The sequence below is a fragment of the Parus major genome, chromosome 3 (assembly GCF_001522545.3).
Source record: "Parus major isolate Abel chromosome 3, Parus_major1.1, whole genome shotgun sequence".
NCBI classification, from domain to species: Eukaryota; Metazoa; Chordata; class Aves; order Passeriformes; family Paridae; genus Parus; species Parus major.
In genome coordinates, this window is record NC_031770.1 from 28,301,061 (window position 1) to 28,316,705 (window position 15,645).

General features: G+C 35.0%; 1 protein-coding gene across 3 annotated transcripts in view; it reads left to right on the top strand.

Moving 5' to 3' along the window:
• Positions 1–15,645, top strand: part of BABAM2 (BRISC and BRCA1 A complex member 2) — a 178,190-nt gene that overhangs the window by 131,634 nt on the left and 30,911 nt on the right. For 2 of the 3 annotated variants that reach the window (XM_015620717.1, XM_015620719.1), the window contains 2 exons: positions 563–645; positions 14,488–14,641. In XM_015620717.1, coding sequence (XP_015476203.1) covers positions 563–645; positions 14,488–14,641 — 237 coding nt within the window. Of the gene's footprint in view, positions 1–562; positions 646–1,860; positions 3,254–14,487; positions 14,642–15,645 lie in introns of those variants that run through there. The other variant, XM_015620718.3, reaches the window with a different exon arrangement.

Genomic DNA, 15,645 nt, shown 5'->3' on the forward strand with positions numbered 1-15,645 from the left:
TGCTTCAGACTTAGAGAATACCAGCTTCTGATGGTTGAAATCCATCTTTTAAACAAGTATTATATATAGAATTTATTGTTATGATCTCATGTTTTGCATTTTTTACATATATTCTTTCCAGTTTTCAAATTTAAACTCTTCTCAGCCTGCTTACTGTCAGTTTTACCCTCTCACTCACTGCAGAAATGAAAAATAATCTTAATTTGAGTAAGGTACAGGGAATATGTGTGTCTACAGTTTTTATCAGTTTAGGAGTACAGATGTGGTAACAGGTCTCCTTTCATTCAGATGTGTATTTTAAACAGAAAATGGCCATTCTTTGGGTAAAAACTTGCAATACTACAACATAATTTAAACAATTACTAAGATTAAAAGTGTAATCTAATTTACAATTACCTAGAAAATTGTAACTGTTAATAAAAAAGCAAATCCTGGAAGTTTCTGAACAAAAAAACAAAAATAACAATCCCTGTATTACAAAATTTGCATATTCATCATCCAGAATTTGAAGGTAAAAATTGTATTAATTTTTTTGGTTTTTTGTTTTTGTTTTTGTTGATAGTGGTGTAGTGGAATATGATGCAGAAGGATTCACAAAGCTTACTCTGTTGCTGATGTGGAAAGATTTTTGCTTCCTTGTTCACAGTGAGTAACACTTCGCCTCAGGCATAAATGTCTATCCTCTGAAGATACAAGTTCAAAAGGGAAAATGTACAATTACAGGAAACAATTTAAAAGTTTTATCTATTTTTATCCAGTGCTTAATCTATTTTTAATGTGACTTAGAATACACAAAATCTCAATTGTATCTAGAGGAGAGGAGAGGATGCATACCAGGAGTGCAATGTTGGCTTTAGAGAACGCCAGAAGGGTGTTTCTTTAGAGAACGCCAGAAGGGTAATTTGTGTTAATTTGACTCAAGATTAAATTCACTGTTTTAACTTGGCTTTTCAAAAGTGTAAGTGATGAGGACTGTTATTATACTCAACCCAGGAGTACCTAAAATCATCTGTAACTGTCAGGAATTAATGCATTGATAACAACTGTAAAGACATTTTATGTAGAGAAAATATATCACATAAGAATTAACAACATATTGTCATTAGGATCCAAAATTTATTCCTAGAATGAAACTGTAGGCAAAACTGTCCTAACAACATAGCTAGGTTTTCTGTCATTTAAAATTTTAAAATAAAGATTGTATTACTATGAAAAAGACATTCTTAATTTAAATATATAGGAATTACTCCATGTGGAAATTGGTAAATGTGGCTTTGATGCTGCCTTTTATATATTCCCTTGAGTTTCAATTTCTCTTTTTTCTTGTGGTAAGGTGAAATTCACAGGGATGAAAGATATTTTGATCTGGGGAAATTCAGTCATGTAACTCTTTAGATTTGATCGTTACACTTCTTACTTATGTTTGAAGTTATTACATTACAATATGGGCAGCTGCAGCATTGGTATTCAATAGCATTCTAGCGCTGGAGTCTTTCATATTACATAATTTTTTGTTGTGGGCTATCTTTTCATGTGGAAAATTAATGCTGTCTTAATGACATCATAGAAATTTGTCCCAGAGTTCTTAACACGGAAAGTTGGGATTGCTGTTGTTTGGAGAAGTCCTTCACACTGTATTGTATTGGAGATCATAAAAAATGGTCTCATTAATCCCTTTCTTTCTGTCCTAAGATTACCTTACCACACATTAATGATTTTAAGAGGTCTAGAAAATTCGAACCTGAAATTAAAACACTTCCATCATGTTATTATAATTTATGTTGGGGGCAAAAATAGAATTGAAGTGGTATCTTTGGGAAAAATATCCTCATGAAGTCTTTACTTACATTTCAACTACAGTGGAGGACTGGTCACTGGACAATTGTCTTCTGTGAGACAACACTTCTTTATGTACAGCCTTCCTGAAGACGTCCTACCTTTCTTACTCCCCAGTATATTTGACTTAATTTAATCAATGTAAAAATTCCTGTGGATTTTATTTGTTCTGTGAGATAATATACCTTAATACATGTTGAATTACTTAGATTTCAGGTGACTCAAAATTCAAATTTTTGCTAAATAACAGAGCAGATTCTAACTGTGTAATATTTGTGGTATTCAATTAAACTGTCATGAAAGCTACAATTAGAAATGAATAGTTTATCACTGTGTATTAACCCTGCGGCCTTAGAAGTCATACACTGGCTTACCTGTGTAAGCCATTGCATCACTCACTTGTTGAACAATTCAATGCAAAAGTATTTCTGGTCCATGCACTGAAGGATATTGCAATGAAAGGACCAAAACCTGCGCTTTGTTTCCTGAGTGAAGTAATGTGGGCTTTCATCTCCTACCCACTGACATAACTATGTAAAATGTCTGGGAGAGATAGCAATAAGTGGAAAACTATTCTACTTTATATATTTAATATAGCATGTAGATAAAGTATTCAGAGGAGAATAAATAGGTCAGCAAACACTGTGGCAAATCAAATTAAAGGAACCATAGTAAATTTTGGTTAAAATTTTAGGTTTGAGATTAAGATTTAGGTGAGAGTTAAAGACCCTAACATGAGTCATATTGCCTTTAGAAGATGGATTCATAGGTTTCCAAAATAACTTTGGCATTGTTTTATAACTGTTTGCATTGAGAGTTACAAAATTCTTTGGACACTAGGAAGCAAAAAACATTAGAAGCAAGTTGAAATTATTCAAAATAGTTTTATTGAGTTAAGTGGGTTAAAGAGGAGAGAAACAGAAAAATAGTTCTGAATTGCTGAAGCCAAATAAACATTGAACAAATTCATATGCTAAAAAAAAAGACTGTGCTGTAGTTACAGATCGAAGAGCTGAGTCTACACACTCTACCTTAAATCACCAAGGAGCTACCTAGTTGCAGACTTGATCATTAGATTAATGAAGCTGCAGAAGTTATTATATTAGATCAAAGACTAGTCAAAGGAACTGTTTCTTTAGTGGTTTAGTTTTTAAGAATTAATTAACTGCTTTCAAATATAAGACAGAAGAAATAAACATTTAGAGAAGTTAATACGTCCACATGGGAAAGGAAATCATTAATCAGGCTTACTTACTTTATTTATAAGTAAGTATCAGTATGAAGTTTTGTAAGTAAACCTCAATAGACTGCTCACTTTTCAATAGACTTTCTCTTCTTGTTTATAACCCAGCTATGATTAGTTTTTGGAGACAGATATTTCCTTGTATTCTTGTTCCCGTATACAATTTATGTATTTATAATTTATGTATTTATACCATATAGAAATAAATTACTTTATTAATTTATATTACTATTATAATATTATATATTATATATTATATAATTATATAATTATTTCATGTCATAATATGGAATTATTAAATATTATATTTATTGTTTAATCTATTACACTAATAATGTAATTTAGTATAATTATATGATGTTATTATATTATGTTATATTATATTATTATTTTATTTATTTATATTACTTATAAATTATCATTTAGGTTGGAAAAGACCTTTAAGATCAATTCTGGCCATTGATGCAATAACCAACCAATATTAGATAAAAACATAAGTTACATTATCTGTGCATAATTAAGAATTAAATAGTGTTATTTTTATAAACACATGAGTAGAACTCTGAAGCAACCTGTATTTGGGCTTTTCAGAGATTAATTTTTATCTTGCAAGATATTTAGTTTATGAGCACTAAGGAGATGGACAGAAGTTGGACCAGCTTGCAGTAGCAAATGAAATACTGCTTGTGTTAGTGGTTGTTTAAGATTTCTTGAAAAGGACAAACATTAAACTAAAAAGAATTTGTTTCACTGAACAGTATTTTAGGGTGTGGGGAATATTGAAGGCTGCTAGCATTTATATTTCCAGTTTGTTTGGGATCTCAGTCACGGTGAAGTTGGTTGGGAACATTTGCTGCAAGTGACCTTGGCTGACTGTAACGGATTTCAGTTTCTGTGTGGATAATGCCACTGACCCAGGAGTTCCGAACTGCTAGTCATGTAAAAGCTCGAGTTTAATTGATGATCATTCTTGCTTTGGGAATGCCAGCTTAAGTAGCTTTATGTCCACCCTTTAACTTGTTTGTGCAGTTAGGTGATTGTCTCTGGTAGAGGATAGATCAGAAACAGCATCCATCCAGAATAAATATCCCAGCAAGAAGAAAGTTTTGAAAAAGAAGTGACAAGCAAACAAGGGACCTAAAGCATTACCTGTGAATGTCAGGCTTTGGGTGGACACGTGCATCTGGATTCAGGGTTTTTTGGTGGACGTTACCAAGACCAGCTTCTGATGCATTCTTGTTTGGATATTGCTGTCTGCACACATTTGTGAGTCTTTTCAAGAAAAGTTATGGAAAAAAAAACCTTGTCTGCCTGACCCATGTTGTAAAAAATAAAGGACAAGTATTGAGTGGAATATTTACATTAGATTGTTTCTGTGAGCTTTTATCTCATGAGGTGTTTTAACTTTCTTATATAGTGCTGTTATTTTATTCTTCTCATTGTTCTTTAAATGAAAATTGGAATTTATGACTCTGAAAACTAAAGAAGGTAAAAAGAGAACATGGCTGTGTGAATAACAAGGTGATATCTGGTCCTGTCAGGAAAGCAGGATAGTTCAGTAGAAATGCCAAGCACAACAAAATAAATGTTTCAGAAGTCTAGAATGAGAAGTTCAATGCTGATCAAAACAATCTGTAAATATTTTATAAGGCTGTTATTTCATTCTTAAATGAGAAACTGTAGATTAACAAAACCCCAGTGATGTAAAAGTGGCTAGAAAAAATAAAATTTGGATCTTATGCTTGGGAATAAGCATAGAAGTGTCTTTCTTTTGGTAGTCTTCTCCTCTGACTCAGTACTTCTAGTTTGTTCCATGTATTTCTTTGAATCTGGTCTTTGAGAGTTTCTGAAAGCATGTTCTGCCTATAGCAAAATATACCCTGAACTGAAGGGGTTTCTTCAAACTTTGTACATTGTTTCAATCACTCAAAGCAAAGCATTCTCTGGGACATCTCCAGCGTAGTGAAGTGTGTCTTGCTTACTGAAGTCAGTGAAAACTGCAGATATACTGCAGTGCTGTGGATCAGGCAGCGTGATGGAAAAGTAGCCTGAGTCATAGGCACACGGTTCTGCACTAAACTAGGCATGGGCTTAGACAGGGGCTAATCACAGGACTGAATTGTAGCAAATGGAAAATTAATGAGTCTTTTGCTGATCATTTTCATCCATGGTGTATTTTTCTCCTGTATTTCTAGGGGATACTGCCAAGTTTGATTTAGTTTGAAATTTTTATTGAAAGCTGGTAATTTTATTTTTGACACTAATAGTATTTTAAACATTTTGTTCCTTAGATTCCGCCTTGGCTATTTACTTGTATCTGAGCCAAATGAGATTTTTCTAATATAGGTATTTATAATGGATGCAGGTGAATCTGAAAAGTGGTTTTCTTTTCCTCTTTTTCTGTTTCTCTAGATTCATTTTGTTTTCATGTCACTCAGTATAAGCTTGTTTTAGTTTCCTATTTTTTAACTGCAGGAAAATGGGGAACAGACAGCGGACAGCTTATAAAACTTGGTATCCACTCAATTTTTGAAAAGAAATAATTAGGTCACAAAAAGTAATTGACAGGGGGCAGGGCTTGAGTACAGGGTGTGGTGCTTATTCTTCTTATTCCATGTCTGGTTTGTGTCTACATGGTTTGGTAACTCACAGATAGTTTTCCTCTAAGATGAGAACTGCTTTAAAGGTGTGAAATACAGCAAGTTCAGGATTCCTCATTTCCATCCTTTCAAATAGAAAGCAATTACCTTGTTTCCAGTCCAGAAAAGAGATGATGAGCGGGGATTTCATGGATAATATTAGTATTATTCATAGTATTAGTTCAATACCAGGCAATGCTTTTAGAAAAGAAACAGGATGATACACAACACCATAGGATTATTAGAGATATGAAGTTAGAAATAAGAAGCTGCATCATGATAAGAATCATTTTCTGAATTATTTTTCCGTCTCTTTCCTCCTTCTATGCAATGACAATTACTTTGTCACCAAAATAATTTTTTTCTAAGAATCCATATGTGATATAACAATAGTACACAAAGGCAAGTGCTGAATACTTTTTATAAAGTAGATAAATATAATTAATTTTGGAATAATAAGGAATACACCTTGGTTTAGAGATTAAACTAGTCACAAAGATGCATAAATGTCAAAATGGGGGAAGGAGAGAGTGCTTAAGCTGCTTTTCTGTCTCCTTTGTCAGCAGTCCCCCTGCCCCATTCAGCAGCAGTCCCATATTTTCCCAAGTTATCCTTTTGCTGTTCCTGTAGGAGCTCATCTTGTCCTTAACTCACCTTGGCAGATTCAATTCTAGGTCAGCTTTGACATTCCCAGTCCTGTCTCTGCATGCTCAGGGAGTGTCCACATCTCCTGTGATTCCTTTTTACATTTGAGTTTTTTCAGGAGTTCCTTGCTTATTGATGTGGGCCTCCTGCTGCTACTGTTTGCCTTCCTGCTCACTAAGATAGACTGTTTTTGAGCTTGGAGGAAGTCATCATGAACCTATCTTCTCACCAAGACCATTATCTCATAGGAGTCTTCCATGGAAGGAGCACGATTGCTGAACAGCCTGAAGTCTGCTCCCTGAAGCTTAGGGTTGTGTTCCTGATGTTTGTCAGGAACAACATCATTCTCAAATGTCACAACCATCATTCTCAAATGGTGATTCACAAAAAAGCACCAAAAATGGCTGGTGGTCTAGCTTTATAATTTTAATGAAATGTTGGTGAGAGAAGACAAAGTTTCTGCATATCTGCTTTTCAGATAAAAACATGGTTTAGAAGTCTTTCTGTTCAGTTGGAAAATAACATAAAAGTTCTCAGTAATTAGCAGTGTATCTCTGCTCAGAAAGCAGAGGAGAATTTTTTTCAGTGCCTTTCAGAAAGGGCATGGCTTGCTTTTTACACGCATAACAACTGCAACAGTATTTAAGCTTCAAACAAATTCAGATGGAAAAGAGACAGCTTTTAGTCACTTCAATCTCATCAGCACTTGAAAAAGTTACTATAGAAACTGTAACAGCAGAAACAATAAAAGGAAATGAAAACAGAAGGAGGAGGGAAGGAAGATCTTTGAGAATTTGAAGTGAAAATAAAACAAAGTACAAGTAGCTGAAGCTGGTAATAAGAAGCCTTTTTCTTAACTAAGATAAATATGATTAAAGAAATTAGAGAAGGAAAATACCTGTAAGGCCATTATACCATTTCTTTAGGGTCAATATAGGATTGTGAGATATTCCACAGGATATTTTTAGGAGATAGTCCAGTCTTGCTGTAGAAGTCCAGTAAGAGTATGACATAGGGAGGGTGGGAAATGGCATTCAAAAGAGAGATGTTATAAAGCTGTTAAAAAGTTATAGTTCTTTAGCATGGTCTTGGACCACATAGCTGGAAGCTGCTTGAAGGATTATCTTGACTTGATCTGTTACTTAGTTCCTCTGTAAAACTAAGACAACAGTTAGATACTCTGTCTGCAGCAGGTGACTGTAACTTCAGTCATTCAGAATATTTTTATCACATTTTTTAAAAATGCTGGTTTGTATGAAGAATGGAATACTTAAAAAAAAAGTTACAGGTTATAATGAAGACATGGGATATTTTTACAACCATATAACATGTCTATGTTGAAAGAAAATCAAAACAATTGTAATCATAAATCTAGTTGCCACTGGTGCCTAGATTGTATTATAGTTCACACTATCAGTGGAAGGAGAACTACAAGGTGGATACAGAAATGTTGTGCAGTCTTCCTCAAATAAAAATGGGTTACATTATATTTAAAGAAACCCAAACACAAAACCAACTAACAAACCAAAACAAAGAAAGCTAAATAAACAAATCTACTCTGTATGTGTCGGAAAAGTTTAATCCATCACAATTCATTGTTTCCATTTTGCCTACAGTGGTTTGTCTTTTATTGTTTAGTATTGTATATTCCTTAAAATAAAACAGTTGCTTCTTTTTTTTATTTACTTGTGTTTCTATATATTAGAAATATATATTGTATTTATTAGAAAGTATTTTGTACATAAATAATCTTACTCATTTACTATACAAGTGTTGACTTTGCCAGTGGGGTGAATATTTCCCATAGCAAGGGCAGACCTGTTATTTCAAAACCAGCTGTGATTACCAGCATACCCAGAATGCCATGAGTGTCTCAGCTAAAAGTCCACAAACAGCTTTTCCTTTTTTGAAATTTTGAAATGTTTATTTCAAAATGGCATCTTCCTGCAAAGAACCTGTTTTTCCAGAAGGGATGTTAGTCCTAATAATATTTAATAAATTCAAATTCCTGTGACTGAGATCTGTTGACCTAAAGTCCCACATTAATGCCATTGATATGTTATTTGTCATCCTTGCTTTCTCATTCCTGCAAGAATTAATCATCACGCACCAAAGCAGGACAGCTGTGGCATTCAGTAATTCCCTGTGTGTTTTAAGCCAAGTTGCCCCTTTCATTTTTTGCCAGTGGAATGTAGGCCAAAGGCCTTCAGCACACACAACTCCAGGAAAGATTTAGTAGGAAAAGTAGCCTGAAATCCTGTCCTGAGGAGCTTTGTGCTAGACACTTCAGCCCCCAAAATGCTTGTGGCTAAATCTATTCAGGTTTTCCATAGGAACCAGGATCAATATGATTCCTGAAAGGCCTTCTGCACTGGAATTTTTATGTAAAAACTGAGGAAAGCTCTTTTTCCTTGAAGTTAGGTAAAGATTTTTCACCCATTGTTCAGGCTGTCTTAATCAGCATTCTCATAGGAAACTCGTGTAAAAAAATCTAGTAGAAATTTTCTTTTAAAATAGGGCGAGATGTGTAAGTGATACTGTATAATATGGTATATGTATTGCCATCAAGTTGCACTGTAAATTCACATGGGTCTCATCCACTTCATCACAGGAAAACTGCAGAGCTCTGAGTTCAAAGAACTTTTCAGTTTGAGGCTGTGCATTAAAATCGACTGTTTTTCCCGGCAGTGTGAGCTCAATTGCAAGTAAGGCAGAGAGAATGTGAAATTCAGTGAACCAAAAAAAGAACAGGCAGAAAGATGATGAATATGTACTAATAAGAGACAGAAATGCAGTTCTGGAGCCTGGAATATGTGTTTCCTGTTTCCATTACTTACTTCATCAGAAGTACTTGAGTGCAGAGGCAGTCTCTCACCAAAGCTGGATGATAAGTGAGGAGTGAGTCAGGGAATTTTGGGAAGAGAACAGCTAGTATCAGGCTAAGATTCTTCAGTGTTCTCCGGAAATTTTAGTTTGGCATATCCTTCTTGGTTTTCTGGTGAAATAATTTAAACAAAACCTCTGATATGTCTAGTAATCATTGATTCTGAAGCATATGCTATGGTAGCCAGCACTGGAATGACTTGTGTTTGGCTATATAAAGTATTATCTACTAGTAAGTCTCAGAAGAATTGCATCCCACAGGCTGGTACTTAGCATCACTAGGCAGGTTGACTGTTCTTTGCTTGTTCCTTCATTCTTGATCTGGAATCCCTAAAGAACCTCTCATAAGTGTGCTGTGAAACACAAAATATTTTTAAATATTTTATGTTGCTAACATTCTTATGATGCTTTGACTCATCACATTGAAAAGCTCATGCAGAAATGAACACATTTAATTGAAGCAAGACTTCAGTGTTGTACAGTAAATAAATGTAGAAGGAGAGGGTCTGTCAGAGAAGCCAGAACAGTGTGTCTGTTCATCATTCTGTGCAGCCTAGGACCATTTAGAACTGGAAACTCTACTGTGTTATCTTCTGTTTGAAGGCTGTTCCATAAAGCAAGTACAGATTGAACGAAGGTTCTGTAAGTCATGAAATCTTGTCAGAGTAAAAATCTCAACAGTAAAATATCCAGATCACCCAGTGTTCATGTGTGCAAAACAAATTTCAGGTGCAATAAACTGCTGTGGAATCAAGCATCCCAAAGATTAGTAAGATAACCAGTATGGTAGCATCCAAGTACTTAAGTTATTAATTCAGTGAGTAAATGTTGGCTTTTGTGAAAACAAACATCTAGATTCATCCAGTGCCATACAAAGGATAAACCTTTACCCTAGAACCAGGTAACAGTATATGGAAAATTTTTTACATCTTACCATCTATGTGCTTTGAAATATATTAATGGTCACCATGCATTTCAAGGATGGTTTTCTTTTCCCATCTCTTCTCCAGTGCTTACAAGTGGAAAGGAGGGCACTGTGGTAAACTTGCCCTTTTCTTCAAAGCCTTTTTTCCTTCAGAAAACCTGTAGCAGCATTGGTACATGGCTTTTTCTGAGACATTCCTTCCACATTTCATATCTTGTTGAAAGAGTTGTAAAATTAGATGCTAAAGGTACTATTTTGAAGTTAATAGGATAGTCAAAATCAATTCTGTTGTTGACATAAGCTTAACAAACCAGGTAACCTGTTCCAGGCCTCAGATTGCTGTTTTTTAAGAAGATGAACAATTCAACCTCACAGATGCACTGCACAGTTCACTAGTTATTAATAAACACAGATTTTGGCTTTAAGATAATTATGTTTTGCATGTGTGTACACATTAAATACTAAGTCAAGAAAAGCAAATTTGTGTGTTACTTTTGATAGTTTCTTATGTTTCAAAAAGAGAGCAACTTCAACTATTTATAAACTGTAATTAAGTTTCTTTACAACATGACTCATTCTCAACAAGCACTTGCTTTTCCTTTTCTTTTTCTCTTTTTCTTTTGCTTTCTTATGAACTGTGTGGGAAAATTAGGGTTCAATCAGTGAAGAATTTACTCAATGCTTAATTACCCATAAACAGCCCTCCAAGTTCTGCTCATGTAGAGCTTTCACAAAGACATGATTTTCCCCATACTATAGCTGTCTAAAAAATGATCTGTAAATTGTAATGTAGGAGAAAGCAGTGTTTTACTGGATTCTTTCTCCAGTCTGCTTCTTTGAATTCTTCTTACATTAACAGTGTGATGCTTAGGAGAGCCAGAGTAAGAAATCATCAGATTTAAATTACTTCGAGCATAGAACTAAATTAGAAAGCTTTACTTTCCTGAATGAGCTAATTGTTTAAATTTTCCAAAGGAAATGTTTCTATTTCTGTGAGAGAAGGGGTAAATGGGACTTCCTCTGACATAATTTTCATTTTAAATCTCGAGTTTGACAGCAGCATTTTTACCTTCATAACCAAATATTACTGCTTAACTGCATGACTTGTATAAGCTTGCTAGTTGAAGTGACTCATTTACGCAGATGAAGTTATTTTTAGGGAGATAATTTGCACTGTTTAGAAGAGAGTGAAAAAGGGAGAGAGAGTCCTACTAAGAGCTAGATCTCTCATTATAGTTTACAGAGCTCATGAACCCAGCATCCAAGCAAAAGATGACTAAGCAAGGGGTCTATTGGAACTTTCAGGAATTTACAGACATGAGTCATCTGCTTATTTTCTGCAGACATATTACCAGTGTACTTTGTGAGTCAGCTGTTATTTGGAAATAGTACTTGTATTCAACATGAATACATTTTTGTAGTTCGTAGGAAACTAGCATGACAAACCAACACAAGCTTTTACAGTTTGCCTAGTTCAGTTGTTAGTTTACAAAACTGATTTGTTGTTCTTAACTATGATGCATTTTTTCATGGCAAAGTGTGAATGTTGTCTTGCATGTAATTACAGTAACACCTTTGTCACCTTAGATATTGCATGAAGGCAGATCTGATTTTGTATTAATGTACAGCTTGAGAGTCAGACTGCCTGCACATGACCAGGAAAAAAGAAAAATTTTCTTTAGCAAACCATGTTTGATTATGAGCAGATTTTGACCTTTCATGTCCAACACACCTTGCCAGCATTAGTTACCAGTGGCATTTGCTTATTTTTTTCATTCTGTGCACTAACAGTGACAATGCATGGGCATCCACTGGGACGGAAGCAAGTTGTTGCCTTCCTTTCCTATTGCTGAAATAATAGCTGGCTACCTTGAGATATGTAGAACACTTTAAACTCAAGGCTATTTCCTGTTTACTGGCCTTTTAGGTGTGGTTGTGTTCCAGAATTAGGGACAAGTTTTTTCACTTGGTCTGGAGTCATCCACATCTTATATTAAGGAAACACTTGGTATAGAAAACTGGAATTTTGGCGATTTTGGGTGAAGGGTATTATTATAAATCAAAGGCAGTTTAAATTTTTCAAAACTCTACTTGCAGTTCAGGATAATATTGCTGTTGTCCAGATGTGGGATACACAATTTTGAATCTAGTTTGATTATCTGATTTATGTGATCAGTTTTTAATGTAAGTAATTCCTGAAAATTCCTATACAGTTTTTGTTTAATAGAGCATATTTTGGTGGTACCTTCTCATAACAAATGCAGGTGTCACTCTAGTGAGAGCACTGCCCTTGGATTATCCATTTTAAACAACATTTCTAGTGCTAGATACTTTGTCCTAAGAGCCCACCTTTAGTTTTAAGTAACAGGGAAAAAAACTGTTGCTTCTTGTGTGTGTTATGTAGATTGCAATTTTGAAGGGGAAGTTCATGGAAGTTAGAAATTCCCTACTAAAAAGTTGAGTACAAGGACTGAACTATTATTAGAATGCTTTGGTAAAGTTTGTTATTCCCCTTCCATGGTGATAAAATACAAAAGTATATAGACTTGGTTTCTCTTAAGGAGTTGGTACTTAAGAATTAAAAAGATACACTAGCGAAACAGTTTTAGCACTCATAGATGTAGCATATTTATGAGATTAAAACAGAGAATCAGTCTTCTTATTTCTTTACCCTTTTCCATGTCCTTCAGAGACTGAGGCACACACACCATTTGTGAGGGGAGGAGACGGTTTGCTTGCTGATAAATGGCCAAGTTACGCCAATGTTTTTCAGGGTTGTTATTTAGTAATCACATTATAAAGAGGAATTCAACAGAGCAATCTTTGAATCTAACCTTTGTTAAAGCAGTGATCTGCCCTCAAATTAGCAGAACTCTGCCCATGTCATTACCACTTAAATATCTGCTGCAAGCTGCTTTGTGGGTTGAGTCACCCAGACTCTGGGAGTTGTCACGTGTGGCTCAGACACTGGGTCACAAACTGAGCAAGCACTGTCCTCCATGGGAGGCTTTGTTTTATTTTGGGACTATGGCTGAAATAGCGCATTTGATTTAGTTTGCTTCATGGCTACAAATGCTTTTACTTCTAGAACTTGGAGGGTAGTTTAGAGAAAAAGGGAGATACGGTGTAGCTAATGTACATCTGAGTATTTAGATGTAATTAGATAAATTGAAAAATGAAAGAACTAGCAGGATGGTAGCATGGAATCTGGAAAATAAAACCTGTCTTACATTGATTCCTCAGACTGTTAGCAGAGATTTCATAGGAAGTTCTGGAATCTCTGGAGGTATTCCAAATACAATTTCATTGCAGTGTTTTTGCACGGTACAGAATTCAAAAAATGTGATTTGGAGAATAGCAAAAAGTACAGTTTTAAGTGCTTTATAAATGAAGCCTACACCTTTAAAAGAAATTAATATTCTTTTTTTAATTTGGGTGTTAGATTAGACATTTCATATTAGTAATTCAAGTCTGTTGTCATAACTCAGTTTAACTACAGATTTCTGGAGCCTCCTGAAATAAGAAGTAGACCAAGAAAATACAAGCTAAAATTCTAACAATGAAAAAATTAAAACCTAGTTCTGACCATGAAAACATACAGTTTCTAACTGTATAGACTATTCTATTGTTCACCCAACCGAGCTGATCATGAGACAGTGATAAGCAAAGGGAACTAAGAGGTTCTGATTTATATTTTTAGTGGGATATTTTGGGTATTAATGACTTTGCAGTATGTTTTAGTTTTGTGGGTGTTTTCTTGTCTAGCAGATGACAGCAAGTTGAAATCTTTTCCAGCTCATATGACTGAATCTTTCTGTATTCTATATCAAATAATTTGACCACTTTAGGACACAGGCAGCTGTAAAATGAGGATGGTAATGCTTTTGATGTCCATGAGGACACTAAAATATATTGGTTAAAGCAGATAAAGATAAATGGGGTTTTTTTAACAGAAAGCATAACAGAATGTATTTTGTGAATTTTTGAAAGCAAAAATTTCACTATAAAAGTTATTTTTTTTAATAACTAAATAATTCTGGTGGAGATTTTATGATTAACATAGCAATACACTAGCTAAACTTTTTCAAAATCATGTACTTTACAAAAGTGTTTTGGTAAAGCAAAGTGTCCCATATAGCAATAGCTTGGAATCATTACTTACAAGATATGCAGAAGGATGTTTTAGAACTAGCCATCAGTTTCTCCTTTTCTGACACCTTTAAGCCAACAGAATGGTCTGATACATTCCCAATAAGAAGAAAGGTAAAAATACACTGGTATATTTTGATAGTTCTTTTTTTCTTTTTGAATTGCAGTTGACCTACCCCTGTACTTTCCTCGAGATCAACCAACCCTAACATTTCAGTCCGTCTACCACTTCACTAACAGTGGTCAGCTGTACTCCCAGGCCCAGAAGAATTACCCATACAGCCCCCGATGGGATGGCAATGAAATGGCCAAGAGAGCAAAGTAAGTCAGATTGCTGTTTCCAGCTAAGCATTCCATTTGTTTCATGGTCTTTGGTGGGTAGAAATTTCATGGATATAGCTGTACATTTTCAGCATTACAAAAGCTGAACCTGTTCTTGTTCTCATATATTCCTGGCATTTCTGTAGATGAGTGTAGACAGATACTTACTAATTATGCTTATTGCATAAGTTTAATAATTAGTGCAGAGTACTGAACAAAAGAAGGCTCTTTCTGCTAGGCTTTGTATGGCATGGAGTTGTGACAGTCTCTGCTCCAGAGAACTTCCAGTCTAAGTAGACGAGATAGCCCCCAGCAGTAGTAACCTGCATGGTAGCTGTCAGACAAGGTAACTCCCTGGGGTTATATAGGTGTTGAGGGGACCCTGAAGGGAAGCATGTCAGATGGAGAAACCAGTGAAGAAAAACCTGAAATATCTGGAATTAAGCTGTAATGAAAAGACATGGAAGAACAAGAGGAGGTAGAACAAACCACCATCCCAGCATAGGATGCAGCCCTATCAGATCTTGAGAAGGCATGTTAGATCTTGAGAAAGTTAACTGAAGATCTGAGTATTTCTTGCTTTACTGCTTTTTTGTTGGATGGAAATAGAGAATTGCTCTCTACTTCCTCTGCATTTTTTCTGCAGCCCTTACTTTGGGCTGAGGAGAGATCACTTCAGTCTGTGTTCCCCTTTAGATAATGATAACAGGGCAGCCTTACAGAGATTCTGTTGCAAGGGCAAGCTGCCATAGGCAGTAGTGTCTCCAGAGCTATTGTCCTTGTCTTCTCATGAAACAGAACAGATTTTACCTGAATAGGGAGGTACAGACAGCAGGCTTGCTGTAGTGTTTTGGTTTTGCAAACTGTAAAAATGTTAGAAACAGCAAGAGATTTAAGCAGGCTGATTATAAGTTGTTCAGCATGTAAAAGCATCAAACTGCATAAATTACAAGGCGTATTGGGATGAACATTTTGAATGACAGTCAGAAGATTAAATTCAATCA